Raw genomic sequence first — 21,875 nt, forward strand, 5'->3', positions numbered from 1 at the left:
ATTGTGCTGGCAGTGCATGGGACACATCTTTCTCCCATATCCAGGAAAGTTGGAAGGTTCAGTGGATGACTTCTACCTTCATGTCAGTAACTGCTTTCTTGTTAAATTGCAACAAGGGAAAGCAGCGCTGCTTGTGCAAAGACAGGCCTCATGCTCCAGGAATAGACGCTTGAAATTATGGGGAAAACAAGTGTTAGGAAGCCCAGTATTTTTAAAGCAAAATGATATACTTTCCTTTACTTTACAGGCCAGCCAACCAGCAGTGTGAACTGATTTCATAGTCTATGCAATATTTATGGCTCCTAAAGTGTTTGCCAGCTTGTTCTAACATCTTTTGGTTAATGATTTTGCAAAGCATTTCTGCTGTCCCTGACAATGGTAATTGCCCTGTACATGGTGATAAGCATTTTGAAACAGGGCCATCTAGTGGTCAAATATATTTACTAATATTCATAGTGGACAGGACTATAGGGTGTTTATAAAATCCTTGTGCCACTTTAAACTTGAAGAGCTTTGGATGTACACGTGATAGAAGCAAACTGTCAGTGGTGATTGAAAGCATAATTCATTAAGATTTTAACATAGTGTAAGCTATGCATAGGGTAAGAATCACAAATGCAACTCATGAAATCATTTGGCAGCAAGTGGAAAATGTTTTCTATGAGTTGGAAAATGAAATTGAATGCTGTATCATGAAAGATGGCAGTTATGTTGAGGTCTACAAATTTGAGATGTATTGTTTTAAAACTTAATGAATTATGCTTTCAATCACCATTTACAGTTTGCTTCTATCATGTGTACATCCAAAGTTATTAAAGTTTAAAGTTGCACAAGGACTTATAAACACCCTGTATATATCATCTGTCTTTTCTGGGATGAAAATAATACACCTGTTCCCAAGTCTTGGCATATGATTTAGTTGTTTTTATTACAATTGCCCATTCCTTAGTTTTCACTATAATTGGTTTATTTAACAGAAAAATAATTAGTTTTTTTCCATTCTGAATACATACTGTAAGTACAAGGACGATGGGTGTATTTAGAAGAGAGAAAAGAAAATACTGCTTTGTGTAAATTTAAATTCAGCCTGTGGAATTTATTTGCTATGAGAAAGCTGTACAATGAAATTGGATGGAAAAGTTTACCATCTGCAGTAATTTTTTGTCTTGTACGCAGGGAATGGGGAATCAGTTCTCATGTACTCAGTCTTAAGCGGATTGCCATGTGGGTCAGGAAGGAATCTGCCTGCTCACTCTGCTTCAAAGGAGGTGCACACACAATTTGTGAAGTGTTGTGTTTGTATGCTTTACTAGTGACTAGCGAAGCTTCAGTCACTAATTCAATTCAGAGAAGATTCAGCCTGATTCAGTGGCTGAATCATTGAATCCAAATTGAATTGGGAGACCCATAAAAAACTCTGAATCAACTTGAAGTGTGCAAATCAATTCAGAAAAGATTTGGAAAAAGATTTGGTGTGTGGCGACTAGAACTGCTCGCAGGGATCGCAGGCATTGGGTACAGACTCCAGTGCTCCCAAAGGCAGTCCCAGAGACCCCAGTGCCACAGGGAACTTACCCAGGAGGGAGCCGGAGCTGCAGCTGGAGCTGGGGCTGGGGCTGGAGCTGGCACTGTGCCGGCTTTTCAAGCAGCTGGCAATCAGGCTGGGCAGCAGCTGGCTGATGATGTCAGCCGCACCCTCCACCATGGGAGAGAAAACCCCCTCCAGAGGAAGCCAGGTATGGAGGAAGTCAGTGGGGCAAGACATCCAGCTCGTTGGGGTGGATCCTGGCCAGCACAGGTTCCCCATGACATTGACCCACCAGAGTAGGGTGGGATCAGCGTGGGGAAGACAGAACATGCTTCCCGACACAGAGCACCCAGTAGAGGGCACTGGGTTCTGTCCTGGTGTTGGGAGCTCTGAGTCTCTGCAGTCCTGTGAAGGGCACGGCTGTTCCAGGCCCAGTGAAGGGGCAGAGCAGGGTCAAGAAGCAGGGACGAGTGCCAGGCTGAAACCATAAACCTGCACTCTCCACTGAGACTGACAGGGCGAGGCCCAATGAGAGGCCATAAGGAGATGGAACCAGTAATTAGGAACGGAGGCACAACAGCCCACATGGTTGGTGAGTGTACTGGGGTGTAGGGGAGGCAGAGCCCCAGAACCAGTGGTACCAACCCCGTGAATATTACCATCCCTGGGACAGTATGGAAACACCACTGAGCCCCTCCTATAAATACATTTCCATCAAGTCATGGCAAGCAAGTTGGGGTGCCTGGCTCAGTGAGAGGGAGGTACTCAACACTATCTGGGGATATCACATGGTGATTTGGAAAAGGCGGTCCTGTGGAGAAACAGAAACTGAGAAGTGGAGGGGAGGAGGAGGGGAAAGACTGCTCTGATATTGACATCTGTAGCTGGGCAGTGACCGTGATCTTTCCCTGAGTTCCCTTCCAATCACAGTGCTCTGGGGGAGGGATGTAGAAACAGCATATAAGGCTCTGTGTGAAAGCGTTCTCTCCCTTTTGTGGGCTCTCTCTGTCCAGAAGCAACAGCATGTGCAAAGTACTGGCTGCAGTGGCTGGCTTTCTAGTCAGTCTCTTAACTCTCTTGCTAGTCTCTCTTCTTGGAAAGGATTGGATACACCTTTCCAATATGTCACAGATAGAAGATATAGTAAACACACACACACACACACACACACACACACACACATTTTCCAGCACAGCAAACATTATGAACTGTGCTGGAAAGGCAGGTGCCAGGTCTTCTGGCAGGGGAGGCAGAGGGGCTAGCGGTGGTAGGGGGAGAGCTGCAAGTTCTCCCTGCAAACATGGATGCACCCTCTTTCCTGGAAGCGATGAGTCTTCTGCTGCCAGTGGGAGCAAGGAGGTGGGAACAGTACCTGTCCCTGCACCTGCACCACCCCCACTAGCACCAGAAATAGCCACCAGCACCACCATGACACTTTCTTCCACCTCAGTTTCACCTCTCAGCATGAGCCTCCCAATACCAGAGGAGGAGCTGGATCTGGAACCAGGGGAGCTCAGTGCCATAGCTAGGGAAATTCTGGGGAAGGAGGAGGGATCTGAGTTTGCACTCCACATCCCTCAAAGTTCCCCTAAAGGCAGGTCTCCTCTGGAAGGCACCTCGAATGAGGTTGTGGAGGCAAGTGGCTCAGCTGAGTCAGCTCTTCCTGTTGTTGTGCCTCTGCCTGCTGAGGAGGGGGATAAGGCAAGATCCCCACCCTCAACTCAGAAGTGGGGGGGTAGTGTAATGTGGGATGGTTTTGAGTTGGCAGATGATCCCAAATATGTTATCTGCCAGCACTGCCAAAGGCAGATCAGCTGGGGCAAGGAGGTGAAACGCTTCACCACCACGGTGATGCTGCTGCATCTCAGGAGGCAGCACCCCTTTGCCCTTGTTCCTCCTCAGCCTGGCACCAGTGGGGGCATGCCCAAAAAGAAGTCCCTCTCGCTCCAAAGCCCCCATCCCCATGAAGCAAAAGCAGACCATCCTGGACCATTGGGGAAAGCCACAGACAAAGGAGGGGCACTTCGCAAGGGCGAGCGAGGTCACCCAGGGCATTGGGGAGATGCTTGCTCTGGATGGCCAGCCCTTCTCCTTTGTTGAGCATCCAGGGTTCAGGTGGCTCATGGCACTCATGGCCCCATCCTACCTCTCCCTCACCGGGCACTGGTACGATCAGTTGGGTCACCGGTGAGCTCTCCTTCAAGCAGAGGTGATGGATGAGTCCCACACAGCAAGGGAGATCATGGTGGTCATAAACTGCATGGTGCAGGGGTGGCTTGTTGGGCAGGGTTAGCTCACCCATGGATTCGTGGTCACTGACAATGGGGCCAATATGGTCACGGAAGTCCATGATGCCAACTTTGTTGGCATCCACTGTGTGGCACACAAGTTCTACCTCATAGTCAGGGATGCCTTGGAGGGGGAGAAGGCTGCCAGTGATAGCGCTGTCACTACCAACCAGCTTATTTCAAAATGCAGGAAGGTGGCAGGCTACTTCTACCAGAGCATCAAGGGGGGCAACATGCTGTGGGACAAACAGGTAGAGCTGAGCATCCCACAGCACAAAATCATGCAGGGTGTGGAGACTTGGTGGAACTCCACATACCTGGTGCTCAAGATGCTGGTGGAGCAACAGAAGGCCACCCATGAGATGGCCTTGCTTGGGGAGACTGGGTTCAGTGTTGGGGTCCAGAGGCAGCAGACCCCATCATCTGGCAGGTAGGACAGAGACCTCTGTGGCTACCTATCTTGCTGAGGATGTGGAGCCACTGCAATGTGACCTCTTGGCCTATTGGGTAAACCGCAGCCAGATGTGACCGGATCTGGCCACAGTTGCCCGGGAACACCTGTCCTGTCCACCAACCAGTATTTCAAGCAAGAGGGTTTTCAGCATTGCTGGGGATGTTGTGACACCTCACTGCACCTCCTTGGATCCTGGGTTGGTGGAACAGATGGTGTTCCTCAAGATGAACGTCCTGCTGCTGGGGTTCCCCAAGCTCCACCTGCAGATGGAGTGAGTGCCGCCATCTTCACTCCGCACCTATTTGCTGTTTGTATTTGCTTTGACAACCATTTAATGCCCCTCCAGGATGAACTTGGAGGTATGAGCTGGGGCTATGGGGAAGGAGGATGCCCCAGGTCCTGGGTATGACCCAAAACTGCACCCTGCTAGTGTAGGGAGGCCTGGTGGGACTGCTGGTGGAATGGCAGCCCCAGGAAATGCCAGGATCACTAGCCTCCTGGGTGAAAGGTGGATAGGGGGCTCCTGAAAACCTCCAGCCACCGCATGCATGCACAGTCCTGGCTGGGGAAAGCCCAGACCTGTGAGATCTTTGAGAGGCCTGAGGATTACTGGTTGCAGTGGAGTTGTGAGGCTCCAGGTGAGGTTAGCTGCCTTGGATGCCATCTGCGAGGCATGGACCACAGTGTAGGGAAGGTACAGAGCTGCAGAATGGACTCCTAGACATCAGGGGCCTAAATGGGCAGCCTCCTACCTGGGAAACATCTGAATCAGTTTTCTGTCAAGGTGTGGCAGAAAAAAGAGGGGTGGGTGGTTGGCCCAGAAACAGGTGGGCAGGCCAAGATCTAACCAGCACCAGGAAGTCTCCCTGTTACAGGCTACCATCCCTGCTGCATTCATCTCGCTCTGCCTTAACACACACAAGGCAGACAAGATTCTTTGGGTCAATCTGATATCTTTTATTAGACCAACTGAATAGTTGGAGAAATATATCTTGGCAAGATTTTGGGTTTAAAAACCGTTTGTCAGGCTGAGGAAGCATCCGTAGTTGGTGTGTGCGTGTCAGGCAGTTACTGTGTATGGACATGTACCCCTACATCCTGCTGACATTCACTGGTCCTACAGGGTGGCTGCGCCCTACGGTCAAGCTGGGTGAGATCTGGTGGCTTTTCTTTTCCTGCCTGCCATGACTTTGATGATAAAAGGAGATTCACAAAAGGGAGGAGGTGACTACCCGTCTCATGTCCAGATCAATCATAGGGGCTGCCTCCAATGCCTGAAGTCCAAAACTGGAATCGAGGAAAGGACCCGCTTAGAGCCAAGCTTTCTACTTTCTCTCGTTTTATTTATTTATTTATTTGAAGTCCTATGACTTTTGCCTTTTCTTCTTCTCGGCATCTTCAAAGTCTGGTTCCAGTTGTCTGGGGCCATTACCCCAGGAGTCTTCAGCGGTTTACTTCCCTGCCCTGGACTCCTCCCGGATACTTTGAGTCAAGACCGCAATCGGCTTAATTGCCGGCGTGCGCCGCTTAATGAGGAGGGGGATTCCCTCCAGAGCAATCAGCTGGGAAGGAGCACGGTTCTTGCTGCTCGAGGTTTTCTGCCCACCCCCATTTCAGTCGTGGAGCCCCTCTGAAGGCATGCTCCCCTTCTCTTCTCAGGAGAATGCCTGGCCCTGATCTGGGCTCTCTAATTGTCAGGGAGACATCAAAGGAAAAAAAATCCCGTGGCGAGCAGTTTGGGTGGAGCCACCACCTCTCCCGCTCCCAGGGTGTTTCCCTGGTCCACTTTCCATCCCCTGGCCTCTTCCACCCTCCTCTTCACTCCCGCGGTGAGGGTGCTACCGCCTCTTCAGGGTCTGACCAAGGGCTTACCTGAACTTCTTCTTTGCCCCAAGTCTCCAGCTCCCAGGCTCCTCTCCTCTCCTCCTCCGCCGTCCTTCTCTGGCCTCTCCCAGTTCCACCCCCGGCCTCCAGATATTGCCCACACTGTGGATTGGCTCCAATCCGCTTCACCTGTCGAGGAGGTAGAATTGGGCAGGTGCAGATAGGGAGCTCTCATCATAGAGTGGACATCCTAACACGATGCAGTGCATGTCCCTGGTCGGGGACGCGCCCTCGGTGAGTGCCCTTTGAGCTCTCACATATCTCCCCCCTTAACTCACAGTTAGCTGCACTTATATCCTGCAGTTTCAGTATGACAGGATCCGCGTTTGTCACCCCATGCTCTGTTCTGTCTTCATTCTCGTGGCATATTGGAAGGAAATCAGCCACTGTGTTAGCTTTTCCGGGCCGGTACGTGATTTTAAAACTAAAAGGTTGCAAGGCCAGAGCCCATCAGGTAATGCATGCATTGTCTGTTTGTTTAATCTTCAGCCACCTTAGGGGGGCATGATCAGTAATAAGGGTGAACTCCTGCCCCAGTAGGTAGTACTGGAAGTACTGGATGCCTTATTTTATGGCAAGGCCCACACACTCGATAGTAGCATACCTTCTTTCTTGTGGATTTAATTTTCGGCTGGCGTAGGCTGTGGGTCAGGAGGCTCCCTCGATTTCCTGGGACAGCACGGTACCTAATGCCTGCTCTGAAGCATCTGTCTGTAAGGTGAAAGGCAACTTGAAGTTTGGGGTGTCTAATACTGCCTCATGGCAGAGGACTGTTTTGGTATGTTCAAAGGCTAGTGAGCTTTCTGCGTTCCACAGGAGAGAACCGTGTCTCTTTCCTCGTAACAGATCGGTGAGGGGAGCGGTGATATCAGCGAACTTGGGTATAAATCACCTGTAATATCCTGCTAGCCACAGGAAAGCTCTCAGCTGCCTACAGTTTTGCAGTGGCTTGAACTGGTGTAAGGCCTCTACCTTGTCAGCTAATAGTTGGACTTGTCCTTGCCCTAGCAAAAATCCCAGGTACTTGGTCTCTGCCTTGCCCAGGATGTATTTCCTTGGGTTGGCTGTTAGACCAGCTTGGCGTAGCTCACGCAGCAGTGCCCTGACTGCCCTGAGGTGTTCTTCTCACCCCTGGGTACAGATGATGGTGTCATCTATATAAGCCGCTGCGTACTGTTGGTGTGGGGCCAGTCAACCAACTGTTAAAAGGTAGCGGCTGCTCCGTGCAGCCCAAAGAGCATTCTTCTAAACTCATATAAACCCCACGGGGTACCAGATGCTGTCTTAGCCCTCTCTACTTTTCATAACAGTACCTGCCAATATCCCTTTGACAGATCTAGGGTGGAGATAAACTGGGCTTGCCCCACCCTCTCAAGAAGCTCGCTGATCTGGGGCATTGGGAAAGCGTCAAACTTGGAAATAGCGTTCACCTTCCTAAAGTCAATACATAATTGTAAGGACCCATCGGGCTTGGTAACTGCCACGATGGGACTCTGCCAGGGCCTACACTCTTGGATTATTCCCTGGTCCAGCATTCTGGCTAAGTTGGTGCAAATGGCTTCATGCCTACGGTGGGAAATCCTCCTCCATTTTTCTCTGACGACTTGCCCTGGGGGTGTAATTATGCGATGGGTTATCCCCCGTGCACACCCGGGGTTCTCGCTCCAGACATCACAAAACTCTTTTACGAGGGCCTCTACCTGGTGCCGTTGTCCAGCATCAAGTTGGGGTCCCATTGGGACAACTAGATCATTGGTCTCTAACACTGCCCTCGGGCCGAGCTCTCGGCTGAACTTGTCCACTTCACCTGTCGACGAGGTAAAGCCGAGCAGGTGCAGATAGGGAGCTCTCGTCGTAGAGTGGATGTTGTAACGCAATGTGGTCCATGTCCCTGGTCGAGGACACGGCCTCGGTGAGTGCCCTTCAGGCTCTCACAGTGCGCTTTTCCTGGATGGAATGAACAGTAAAGAAGCTAGAGGCTGGGCTGATATGCAAGAACACTAGTCAGTGAAAATATAAATTGAGGTATCAGGGTGTGAAAGACAGGCTTGGGGTGGGGGTAGAATGTAGCAGCCAGGTAAAAGTGAAGAGGTACCCGGGGAGTCAGATGTCAGACAGGTTATTGTGTGCCATAAATCCAACGTCTATATAGAAATCTGTATAGAAGCTGTCTTTCCATGGCATACATTTTATAAGCATCACTGGGAGATATGGGTGCCCATTACCTTTTCAAAAGCCAGACTACTTATTTAGGAACCCAGGTTTGAAAAATTTGGCCTACTCAATTAAGCCAAGGTCATTTGGGAAATCAGTGGGGAGACTGCAAATCCTGTGCTTCAATTACTATGTTACTCTTCTTTTGAAATGGAATTATTACTATTGTTTTGCCAATAGCCGTCTTGAAGGTTAGCAACAGGATGAAGTTAATCTTCTCCCTTTACTCAGCCTAGCAATTTGGAAGCAATGTGGAATAAGAAAGGATGAACCGTCTATCCAAGAGATATTCAGTATGTTTTAAAGTAATATTTTTAATTATAGATGGGGTTCCCAAACCATTTGCATTGAAAATTAGGTAGCTAAAGTTTTACTGTAATTAATGTTACACATGTGTGGAAACTGGCTTGTGGTTTCTAATTTGGGGTTTATGCTTTATCTTTCTTTGAACAATTGGGCTTTGGTTGTTTGGACAGTTCACCCACCTGATAATTGCATCCTACTGTGTTTGCTCTACCATATTGTATTATATCATATACTTTAACTGTTTAGGTTGAGGTTTTCTATGTTAAGAGTCTGGCCCAGGCTGAATATTTTTGGAAAGTTTAAACCAACACGTTTTAACTATTTCCAAAACAGAGGTGAGGAAGAAAGATGTGGTATTTTGCTGACATTAGTAAAAAAAACAAAACCCAACAAAACATTAGAGGCCTATTTCATTGAGAAGTATTTAGCACCCCTGTGCTTCTGTTCAGGGACTTTGTTTGGCAAAGATGTGGGCATTTTGTCAAGATGTCTTTTTCCATCCCTTTGAAAATCTCTCCAGAGTCTGGCAAAGTATAAACCTTTGATAAATATCTGCATTGAGTCAGTAGATGCTTGTACAATTTTGGCAACTGTTTTTTCAAAAGTGTGTCTGCTCTAGGCATGCTCTTTCCTTTATCAGATCCTACATGCTGCACAGTCCTACAAGACTGCACATAGAAAATTTCCAAAGTGACTGAGCAAAAAATCCTGGTAGCAAAAAAACCAAAAACTGGAAAAAAAGTGGCATGGTGCACACAAGAGGAATGTGCACCAGCAGACAGAGTCTCAGTCCTCCCCTCCTCTAGTTCTGCCAGGGCTCCTCTAGCATCCTGGAAGCTGGGAGGAGCAGGGAAACAGCAGTTTCCCCGAAGCAGGGCATTCTGCCCCACACCAAAGCACACGTGCAGGGGCCGCTACTTTGCTGCTGCAAGCACGCACCGCTGCATGTAGGGATGCACCCAAAGGGTCAGTTCAAATGCCTTCAGGCTGCTGTTCAGTTTAATGCCTGTTTGACCCATACATTTAGTTAATTATGGAAATACCGTCTCTTTTTAAGTATTCATTTAACCTGTCCAAAAGGTTAATCCTCCTTTCCCCAAAATAACACCCCCCCTGAAAATCCATATTCCAACAGAAATAAATCTTCATTATAAGGAGTAGGTTAGGCTTCCTGGATATTTTAAAGTGAAGAATACAGAAACAGTTTGTATTTACTGTTTGTTGATGGAATAGCTTAGTATGGTTGGATTTTTTTCTGCCAATACGAAGGGGATTGTTTTTCCTGTTAAAACTTTAAATACAGTTTTGAAAGGTTTTCAAGTGTCTATAGAGGGGAAAAAAAGTAAAATTTAAGGGTGATTACAGAATATTGGCTAATTAACTGTAGTGTAACTGCTTTAATTACTTTTATCCCTGAAGCCACATGACTGTACAGATGACTAGCAGATGACTTATTTTTAAAAAAGTGTTCACACTGCAAGGTTAATGAGCCTAATTAAATATAGTTTTTCTTGGCCAGACACTAAATCATAAAGCTGGGGGTGGGGGAAGACTCATATGCAAACAGTTATGCTTAAAATAATGGTTCTGTTCTGAATTTTAATAAACTAAAGGCAAGGACTGAGACAAACGATTCTGAATAAAGATATTTTATGTTTAAAGTTCTGGTGAGACCCCCACATGGTGCACTTTACAAATCTATTTAGAGACAGTTACTCTAATACATACTTTTTTGTTCTTCTCCACTCCTTTAATTAAGTGATGTGTGCTTGAACAAAGGATCTGCATTGCAAGAAGTCCCCATCTGCTCCTGCTTATTACCATAACCTTTATCCTTTTTACCATGTCCCTCATCTCATGACCTTTTTTTTTAACACTTTTGTATTACCTGTACACATTGCTGCCTGTCTAATATTAGTCTGTAAGATCTCTCAGGCAGTATTGTTGGCTCATATATTAAAGATGCTAATCCAGTTTGTGCTGTAATGTTTCATTTTCAAAACTGATTTAGGAACTTAAGTCTCTTTGACTTATGTTCTAAAGTACCTGAGCCACTATCACAAAGGGTTCTTAGCTCAAGTGACTGATTTTATGGGAGCAAAATCTGTGACATTCCCAGATGCAGCAGAGGCCTCTGGAATTGGAAGTTACTTTCACCACTTCCAGTTCTGTGTTGCAACTGCCTCCATGTGGCTTTGTGGAGAGGCTAATTAGCTCAGCTGAGAAGCAGAGCCAATTAGCTTGGGCACAGTGCCGTGTAAATGCGGCTGTGCTGCTTCCAGCTTGGGAGGTAGTGAGACTGTGGCACTTTGCCCAACCTAATTAGCTTTGTCTCTCAGCTGAACTAATTAATATAGCTATGTTCACATACCACCAGAAACTATTAATTGGCCTGGGTACATCACCACATGATTGCAACTATATTGCTTCCGGGTCAGGTGGTAGCCTGTAGCTCCTTGAACCCTGTGGACTGAAATAATAAAAATGATATGAAATGGAGTAGTAAAACATGCAGAGTTGTGCACTTCAGAGCTAATATTGGGAACTTCCACTAATAACTGGAGTCCTGTAAGTTGGAGAGTTTCTTAAATGTATGAGTTGTTTTTTTTGGGGGGGGTTGGGGTTTTTTGTATGACCATTAGCTCCCAGGTCAATACAGCTGAGAAAAAGGCAAATACAATTCTACAATGCATTAGGTGATACATTAGTAAAAACAGATACATGTTATTATTACTTCTGCTTTCTAGGAGAAAATTTAAAGGGTTTTGTTAGACCCCGACTCCGCGTGGCACCCAGCGACTAGGGAGATGACGATCCAGTTGCTGATGGATCCTGTTACTCATTAGCCAGAGCAAGCAGGGAACAAACACCAGCACACATTGCTCGCAACAGGTTTATTCAGAATGGAGACAGCTTCGGACAAGGGTCCCTCACAGACGCACAGCCTGTGAACTGGGGGACCTGGACTGAACAATAGTTTTTTTCACATTTTATACACCTTGATTCATGCTCATTAACATTCATAGATTTCATAGACATTAGGGCTGGAAGGGACCTCAGAAGATCGAGTCCAGCCCCCTCATTCCACCTTCGCTCTTCCTACTTTCCGCCCATCTCACCTCCTATCTCAAGCTCCTCCTCTGTTTATTGTTTATTTCATTAGCATGGAATTGCCTATGCATTTCATTCATAGACATGTCTCTTTGCTAAGAGCGCATGTCTAAGACCTTGACTCCTCTTCTTCGGTCAATGGGCAGACTTTGACCAAAACCTGGAAGCTTCTGGAGGCTTCTTCACCAATCACCATTCACCTTTTCGCATATGTTCATCTCAGATTCTGTTATCAATTATGTGTTGTTTTTCACATTCCAGTCTGCTTTTCTGTCCCAAGTTGTACTTTCTTCCACATTCCTAAAGTTTCACCTCATTTACAATACACAGACTCACTTGAAAATGGTTGACACAGTTAAGATGGTTACTTAGCATAAGCAAATAGCTGGCTTAGCTATCATTCTGCCTTGTGGTTAGCAACTTTTGCTAGGCCACAGGTAAAGCCTTTATTCAGCTGCAAATCCAGTGCTCCCTAAGATCCAATATTGTCACCCTAACAGGTTTGTGTTGTTTAGCTTAGCAAAATCAAAGTTCAGAGTGGATACAACTATTCTTTATAAATACATTTTGTGTGTGACTGCCAGGGAAGGAGAATAGCTGTTTAACTTAAAGAAAAATATTGATGCAAGATCAAAAGAGAAACAAATTATTCATGAATAAATTAAATTGGATTGGGGTATTCTAGTGGCAGTTATTAAAACATGTAATTTGCTTTATGTATTCCGTATCTGCATGATTGGGTTGATCACCATGGGGACTACTTGTATGTGTGGGAGATAGCTAGTGGTACAGGGAAGGCTTCAGGACTTCACTGATGGTGAGGGCAGGATCTGGAGGCAGAGGCTGAAGCTAGAGAGGTATGCATTGGGATGATAACCTGGCAATATCCAAAGTTATTTGAGGCAACTTTTGACTTTGAGGATGTTGGTTAGTTTGGATCACAGGAAGTCTTAGAGTTGTGTGTGTTCAGGTAAGGAAGTTGAGGCCAAATAGTTGTTACACCGTATTATACTGAATTCATTTAATTCTTCAGGACTTCTTCTGGTTTCCTGGACAGACTAGGAAAAATATTTTTTTTGTCTTGAATATATCATTTGACTTCTTGGGTTCTCTACCTTCCTCTAAAGCTTTGGCTTGGGATACCTCATGCTACAAAGGGTACTTCAAAACCCCTCAGGTGCCTAGCTGGCACCACATGCTCAGAGTTTACCTAGTCTCCAGATTTGGGTTCAAGAAGGAACTTTCCCCAGAGATAGATCACTTGCTTTTCATCATCACCTTTTCAAACATGGGATTTGGTTTATTTCCTAGGACCATCTATGCATGCATTACCCCATAAATTTCCTGCCTTTGCAGGGACCTAAGGCACTAATGATGACCTGTCCTCTCCTGCTTTCTTGTGGCACAGTTTTGGGGTATTTTGAGATGAAAGATGCTCAATGTGCTATGAAGTAGGTTTTGCTTTTTAAAAGTTTGTTTATTTTTAAGCTGCAGTGTTCAAGAGAGGCAAAAGTGGGTACCTTGTGTTTGGTTGCTTGTCATTGCAGGGGATAGGACTTGATGACCCAGGTGCTCCCTTCCAGTTCTGTGTTCCTGTGTGAAAAATACTTCCTGTTTTTCCTACTATTCCATAAAAAGCTGCATGGTGTTACAGACAGACTTTTTATGTCCATGGAGAAATGATATTAAGTTAGTTTTCTGCCAGATCTCTTCAACAGTCTTTTTTCATATGTGTTCCCTACATTAAAGACTATAAAAGATCAGGGCACTCATGACTATAGGGCAGTGGCAGGCAATTTTTTTGGGAGGAGGGCTGCTTACCAAGTTTTGGCAAGCTGTCGAGGGGCTCATGGGTAGTCCTGCACCTTGACAGGTGCCCCGCCCCCTGGTCACCAACTTGTAACCAGAAGTCCTGCTCCCTAGTCACCAGAAGTCCCTCCCCTTGCCCCCAGAAATACTCCTTTCAGCAAAGGGTTTTGCCATCTCAGAACCAGAAAAATACCAAATTATATTCTAAAAATCAAACAACTACAACATTCATTAGTTTGATTTCAAAAAAATTTTTGTCCTGATTTACATGCATTTGTGTAGTGTACATAGAGGTGATTATACAATATCTTAAAATGAAGTCTTACTCTTGTACATTGTGGAGGGGTCAGTTTGTGGGGGGCTGTGGGTATGTGGGGTGCAGGGGAGGGTGTGGGTGTGTGGGGGGGTTTATGGGGGAATGGATAGGCGTGGGCATGGGGTGAGGGAGCATGTGGATATGTGGGGTGTGGGTGGATATGGAGTTTGTTGGGGGAATGTGTGTGTGGGGGGGAGGGGAGGGTTACTATACATGCAGGTATTCCTGGACATGTCCTCTTTTATTGACCCCTGTGCTGCATCCAGGCAGGTTTTTAAAATAACAGCAAATGTCTGGGTTTGCTGCTTTCCAGGGCTGGCTGGGAGTAGCGGGCAAGGTGATTGGCTGTCAGGGGTCACATGCTCCCTACACGGGCTCAGACAAGCCAGGTAAATGGAGAGAGCGAGAGCGAGAGACAGCAGGCACGCTTGGGCAGCAGAGCTGGGGAGGCAGGAGTCTGCAGGTCAGGAGTGAGGGGCACCAGCACAGCTGGGGAGCAGAGTGCGGGACACTGGCAGTGCTGGGGGGGTAGGGGAATGCAGATCAGGAATGAAGGGCACAGGGGATGGGAGGGGTAACCGTGGGCTGAGTGTGCAGAGCACTGGCAGTGGTCTGCAGGTTGGGAGTGAGGGGCAGCAGCAGGACTGGGGGGGTAAGGGGTCTGTGGGTGAGGAGTGAGGGGTACCAGCATGGCTGGGGGGCAAGGGGCTGCAGGTTGGAAGTGAGGGGCACTGGCAGGGCTAGGGGGCAGAGCAGGGGACTCCAGGTCAGGAATGAGGGGCAGCAGCAGGTCTGGTGGGGCAGGAGCTGCAAATGAGGGGCACCGCCAGGGCTGGGAGGTGGGCAGGGGGCTGCAGGTCAGGATTGAGGGGCATGAGAGACAGGATGGGTGACTGTGGGTTGGGTGTGCAGGACATTGTCAGTGCCAGAGGGCTGCAGGTCGGGAGTGAGGGGAACCAGCAAGGGGTGGGGGGTAGGGCACTGCTGTTTGGGAGTGAGAGGCACTGGCAGGACTGGCGTCAGTGTGTCCAGAGTGAGGGTCAGAAGCAGGGTAGGGAAGGGTGTGGCTTGTCAGTGAGGGGCAACAGAATGGGCAGGGGCAGGGCACTGGCATGCCACTGCCCCCCTCACCATCATATTCCCCTTCCTGGTGACAGGTATCCTCTTTTTTGGACCTGTGGGCTGTATTTTGTCCACCCCTGCTATAGGGAGAGCCCCTTCATTGTTTCCCTCTAGTGCCAGAGTAACTGTGGCCACTGGCACTTACTGAAGGGTTAAAACACTTCAGGTGAGGAACAGAACTTCTAAATGAATTGATCAAATCTTCCAGTGGGGCTGAAAGGTTACTTTGCACCCAGTAGGGTGCTAAAGTTATCAAGACACTTGATAAATTGTAGTAGGGTCTAATGATTCGGCTTGAACACTTGGCACATACTAGGAGAATCACAGCTCAGTCACAGATCTTATTTAATTCCTCTCTGCAGACCTAGTCAAATATTGTACATAATGGCTTCTGGGAGGCAACATGCCCTATACACTGATCACTTTAGGGGTCTCAGTGGAGTTTTGTTGTAGAGGACTCAAAGGTCTTCCCTGGGGAGCAGCCATCTTGTTGTAAAACTACTTTTATGTTCATTTTCAAATGTCTTCCAGCTGCTTTTCAAACGTCAGAAATTCTAAAATGGAGAAAAATTCCAGCCACAAATAATAAGGGCTGTAGCTACAGAACTGTATGAGAGATTTGTAGAGATGTAGGGTGAGATACTGTATTTAAGAGAGACTGTGTAGGTTTGCAAATGAGTAATTACTGAGGTTCTGCTATTACACTGTATGGATAGGTATAGATTGAGAACATTGCCACAACCCTGAAGGAAATGCTTCATATTTTTAATGACCTGTTGTCTGATGCACATGTTAACTTTGCCTGTGACCAGTGCTTTGGTTTTTCCTTTTGTTTTGTTTTTGTATGCGTTACCTGTTGAATTAGCCATAGATAAATACATGGAAGTAAGAAAATGTTGGCAAGGTACAATGTTAAATTTGCAAGTTGGTTACTCTCTGCAGATAGAGTTTACCAATTACCGCAGTCAAAACTTCGATTCTTGCCTTTCTCGGGCCTTTCTAACACTCTTAGTTAATCTCCCAGGCGCTTGTTTTTTCCTTGATCCTCTTAATACAGTTGTGCCAAACCTTTTTTTCCTGCAGGCTGGATGAGTATTTCAGGTCAGTGTACAGATTGGATTCAGTCTGTGGACCCAGTTGGGTGCACGGTGCTGGCCCAGTTGGGGCTCAGTCCAATTACACAGGAATGGCCCAGTCAGGGCACAATCCAGCTGCATCACTCTGGGGGCCAATCTCTTCATGCAGGACTGGCCTGGCCAGGGCTGGTCCAGCCATGTGGGGCTTAGAAATTTGGTGGTGGTGGAGCTGTGGCAGTATTAATTGCCACTGCTCCCCCACTACCATATTTCCAGACTTTGGGGAGTCCCATGGGACAGATGAAATGGCTCTGCAGGCTGGATCAGGGTGGGTCAGGGATTGAGCATCCCTGCTCTAGTAAATCTCAGCAACATCTGAAGTAGGAAAATACTGCCTTAACGAAAGTATTTTAACTCTCATGATTTGAAAACAGTAAAACATACAAGGTTTATCTTCATATCTTCAGTTCTATCATCAGCTCATACATGATTGAGACGACTTGTATAGAAATGAACACTAATCCAAGCTGAAACGAGGAAAGATTTTAAAATAAAAAACATGGAAATGTTCTCTATGCCCTCCTCTGCTGTTTGCTACCTAGCCACCTTTTCAAAAGTGGCTGTTTTTTGGGTGCCTTTGGTTTTTGGTGTTCATTTTATATCAGTTTACACCTGTCAGAGTACTGAGAAGCATGCTGCTCCCATTGACTTCATTTGGAGTTTGTGGGGTGTCCAGCATCCCTGTAAATCTGAACCAGATTTTCTCTTGTAGGATATCAGGATCAGAGTTTAGTTTTAAATGTTCTGCCCTCACTTTCTTCCAAGGATTACAAATGTTCAACACCTCTAAGAAAATAGTTTGGCATTTCATTCATTGTATCTGGCTAATCAGTGTGCATTCATATACATTTCCCAAAGACTTGACGGTTCTGCAAATTGGTAATAATACTGGGCCAAATCTCTACTTTACTAGTTCAAATTAATTCAGAACAATAGTGATCCAAATGCTTTACCATCTTGAGACTATGTGGTAGCTTTGGTGGAAAGTATGCAAGGAGTGAGTCCAATTCCTAGGGGACAAGTGTCTGCATAGAAGAAAAACGGACACCATTGCAATCAGTAATGTCTATCAGCCTGCATAGAACAACCAAAGGCTGAATGAATTTGATCTAATTCTTACCAGTCATTTGTTGAAGTCAGTGGTTAGGGAAGCACATTAGTGGTTAACTGAAGGCTGCATTGTGCATACACCATGGATGTCAAACTCACCTGGCTGTGCGGATGAGATGAGCGGAGGCTGGTGTGAGCCAGATCAAGCCCACAGCTTGCCTCTCCTCCTTCCTCTAGCATACTAGATTCAGTGCCCGCTTTAGCCAGTCTGAGACCCATGTTATGTATGGCACAGATCCTGGAGCAGCTGGAGCAAGTGTCACATGTGGTATAGTCCAGCTGGTCTAGGATCCACACTACACATCCCTGGCTGGACTTCACCGCATGTGGTGCCCATTCCAGCCACTCCGGGATCTGTGCTCCTGTGTCCACCCATGCAGTGCGGTCCTGTAAATGGGTGCCAAGTGTGGTGCTTGCCCTGGCCCTGTCTGTGGGTGCTGTGCTTAGACTCAGGGGCAGCACCACGGGCCTGATGACAGAGCTGGATGTTTGACTACCCTGGGATAGACCTTTTATGTGATTCGATCGGTTGCAAAGTAGCATCTTTCACTAGCATTAAGTTAACTTTTATTTCTATGGGAAACAAAAGTCTGTGTAAACATTGGCTTCACATAGCTTTCCCCTGAATATGTTTTGACATTAGCTAAGGCTTTGAGGTTTGTAATATTTGGTATTGGCCAAATGCTTTTAAGCTGTTAAAGGAGCATGCCACCACAAAGCTACCTTCAAGGGACTTGAAGCAACTTTCCTATTAAATTGCCATTAGATATATAAAATATACACAAAATAAATCAGATTTTTTCCCCCTAGACCTTGGCTGGATCTCAAAAGTGCAAGTGAATCAACCTGCCATTATAAGGCATGCAGAACAAATTCAGACACGGAGAACTGTGAAAAAGGATTGGCAAGTAAGTGCTCTTTTTAAGCATTCTGTTCCTGTATTTTTAAAGCAGTCATTCATCCTCTCTAGGCTGTAATATTGAATTTTGTTCAAGATGCATGTAAACTTAAAAGATTGTGGTTGTCAGTGTCTTATTTTAATAATTTGTATTTGATGATGATGGGTTGGGATAAGATGACACATTTATCCAAACAAGTTAAAAACCTGATAACTCATGAGTGGCAAAACCACAAATGAATTTAAGGCATCTTTATTCATGAGTGGATTAAATTGTATATTACTATCCCAGCACATTCATTCTGGTTCCCAGACAGACCCCCCTCTACACTTAGTCTTCTTATTTTTTAATTTTAAAGCTGTAAGATATGATCGTGGTCCCTGTCAAGTTTGACCTACCTTGATAGTTGTCCTTTGCATTATGCAATTTTGCTTAACCAGTTATTTGTGTCTCAAAATTAACAACTTTCTGTGGGACCTATGAAGAAACAAGGATATACATATGGCAGGACTCAATTCTGCCACCCTTGTGCCTGGAAACCAATCCTTATTTGAGCAGTTCCATTGGTTTCCATGGGGTCACATGCAATAACAAATGTTTTGCAACTCTTCTACAGTTTGAATAACTGGGTCTTGTAAAAAGAAACCTAAGTGGGTGCAAAATTGTCATGAGACTTGGCCCAATTCTTCTTTCAAATACGTGCACAGATTTCAAAGACTCCAGTGGAAGTTGTATTGGTGAGCAGAATTTCATCCACTGAAAGGTTGTAGTAGGGCAGTGGTCCTCAACCTTTTTAGACTTAAGGTACCCCTTCACATTTTTTCAGATTCAAGTGTCACCCTACTTAAAAACTAATATAAATAAATTAGGAATATTTTAAATGTTACAATTGTATTAATTATTATGTAATAATTGATTAGATAATTATATTCCCACCTTCAGGCCACTGGCTAGGAGTACTCCCCTAGCTCTGTGTGGTCCAGCAAATGTTTGCACCCAACATAGCAGTGGGCTTCCCACATGTGATTCTAGGTCACTAGTGGGGATTGGGAACCAATGAGCCAAGTTCTTCCCTTAGTTATGCCAAGGCAATCTTTCCTAAACTCTAGCCCTAGAACTGTAGGAGGGAGTCCAGGCAGGGATGTTTCAGGGATGGGGTGCCAGGCTCCACCTTTAGTACATAGGGAGTGCTGAGCAGGGGAGAAGGGGTATAGAGTGGGCAAAAGGAAACGTGAGACTTGGGAAGCAGGAGGGGAAGGCCAAGGGGTTGCCACAGTGTGATTACTATTATAACCATGGGAAGTGGCTGTGGCGTGAGTCTGTGCTCTTACCACTGCCTTTCCATATCTGCCTCTGCATGGTATCTCCTGGTAACAGTGGCATGTGGGACACATGGAACTGTCCCACACGCCTCTGCTTTTGGGAGGCACTTTGGAGCTGAACTGAGAAGCAGTTGGAGCAGAAAGGTGTACCTGCCTGCATTATGTTATGCAGGCCCTCATGCTGCTTCTGCTATAGCTCTTCCCAGTTTGGCTCTGATGCGTGTTCTGAAAATGGAGGTGCCTGGGGCAGTTTCAGCTTGCTGAAATAGATGCCCCTGCACCAGATGGAACTGCCCTGCGTGCCTCTGTTTTCAGGAGGCATGTTGGAGTAAACTGGGAAGAGCTGCAGCAGAAGTGGCCCATCTGCTCACATAATATAATGCAGGCAAGCATGCCTTTCTCCCACAACCATTTCTCAGTTTGGTACTGGTGGTGCTGGCCTGTGGCACCCAGGGTGCCACCATACCCTGTTGAGAACCAGTGTGATGGGGACTTAAAAAGAAATAATATGCACCCAGGCCAGCAATTATAAAAATGAATACAGTCAGTAAAGATTGCTTATTGCCAAGAATAAAAAAGAAACCTGTTGAACTTTTTCAATTTAAGTGTTTAATTGTCACTGGCAGTTCTGAGCTGAGTGTTAGAGGTAGCCATGTAGTCAAAAGCGGGGGCATTTGTGATGGGGTCAGGGTAGCATATATGCAGCTCTGGTGTAAACTGAGTTGAACTTCTATGGACCACAGTGGGAGTTTTTCTTGCATCAGGATGAATGCAGTGTATCTAGCATGAGATCCCAGTGGAAGATGCTGTAAAATAATTTCTAATTAAAAAAGCCAAAACCCTGTTAAGAGCCATAGCATTTAAAGGGGGTGTGTCTGTTTTAATCCACTGAACAGAACTGCGTTTTTGGTCTGTTAAAATAAAATTGAAGAAGACATAGGAGACAGTAAACCAATTTATAAGATGTTCCTGTACAGTTTAAGGTCATGAATGATGTCAGCTAGTAATAAAATCAGTTGGCCTCAGCCCTAGGTCAAGTAATACCTTTGGTAGTTAAAAATGTGGAGTGCTTTCAAAGTTTGACAGCCTTTAAAAAGATGAGACCCTATTCTTTAGTTCCTTATGTAGTCATTAGCATCTGAGTCAAGTGGGTTTAATACTTGACTTTCTGGGTTGTTCTAAAAGACAATGTAGTGTACAAGGGACAGTGTACTTGGGTTGCAGAGATTTGAGCCCTCTCTATATGTTACAGGTATTGTGCAATTAACTGTTTAAGTGTGCAATTACCTTAAGACCAGCTACACATGCAAAGTAGCTATCACAAAAGAAAGAGCGCTCCAACCTGCTATAAAGTTAGACCTGAAAAATGTGTGCTAACTGGTTGCTGTTGAGCTTTAATTTGCACATATAGCAGGGACTTTCAGCTGTAGGAATGTACCATTCCCAGCATGAAACCCCTAGGCTCAGGGGATCACAACAGATGTGATCCCTACGGCACAGGGGTGCATGAAACTTCTGGGCCTACGTGTATAGCTGGGACCAAGAGTCCTGCACCTGATGGGCAGTTTTCCTGTAAAGAGCACTAAGGCTGATTCCAGATGTGTGGGTATGTGTGGTTTGTGGTGCTGTAAATCTCTGCAGTGCCACAGACTGCACAAGATGCACATTAATCAGTGCTTGGCACTGCTAAAATTTGCAGTGCCAGGGCATAATTTGTTACTGGGATTTCCTGGTAGCAAAAGAAAAAAAAAAAACCTAGAAAAAAAAAGCAACACAAAGCAAGCCAAAGCAGCAAGCGCCAGGACAAACCAAGAAACAGGAGAGCAGGCAGCCCATGGCTGGGAGAGCAGGCAAGAGCCCATGGCTGCCTGCTGTCCCATCTCCATGCGCTGTGGAGCCCCTTCGCTGAGATGCCTTATATCCCATCCAGCCACTCCCTGGTTGGCTGGGGTGTAGAGTGCCTTGAGATGGGGGAGCCCCCACACCAAGGCATGTGCAGGTCCTGTGCTGAGGCACAGTCCACTCCAGCCAGCTGTGCAGCTGCCTGTTCCCCATCTTGGGCACTCTGTGCCCCAGCCAGGCAGGGAATGGCTGGCCGGGGTGCAGGGTCCTTCAGCAAAGGGGCTCCACAGTGCGGGGAGATGGAGAAACAGGCAAACCTGGGCTGCCTGCTCCCCATCTCCATGTGCCAATCCCTGGTTGGCTGGGTTGCAAGATGAAGGCAGGGGAAGGCTAGCCCCTGCTGAGGTACCCTGTGCCCCAGCCGGGCCCCCTTTCCACCCCGTAGCTTTTGGAGCAACGGCACAATGTGTCCTGCTGCAAAGCACATGGGCAGAGGCGTGCATTGGGGCACAAAGTAGCAACACAAATTTGTGC

General features: G+C 46.4%; 1 protein-coding gene across 1 annotated transcript in view; it reads left to right on the top strand.

Annotated features, from left to right (window-relative positions):
- DERA (deoxyribose-phosphate aldolase) overlaps positions 1-21,875 on the top strand; it is a 95,566-nt gene that overhangs the window by 9,875 nt on the left and 63,816 nt on the right. Inside the window, exon 2 of the mRNA XM_019515595.1 lies at positions 18,089-18,186. Within this exon, the coding sequence (XP_019371140.1) occupies positions 18,089-18,186 (98 nt within the window). The remainder of the gene's footprint in view (positions 1-18,088; positions 18,187-21,875) is intronic.

Source organism: Gavialis gangeticus, unplaced genomic scaffold (assembly GCF_001723915.1).
Source record: "Gavialis gangeticus isolate Ggan-Ray unplaced genomic scaffold, GavGan_comp1, whole genome shotgun sequence".
Taxonomy (NCBI): domain Eukaryota; kingdom Metazoa; phylum Chordata; order Crocodylia; family Gavialidae; genus Gavialis; species Gavialis gangeticus.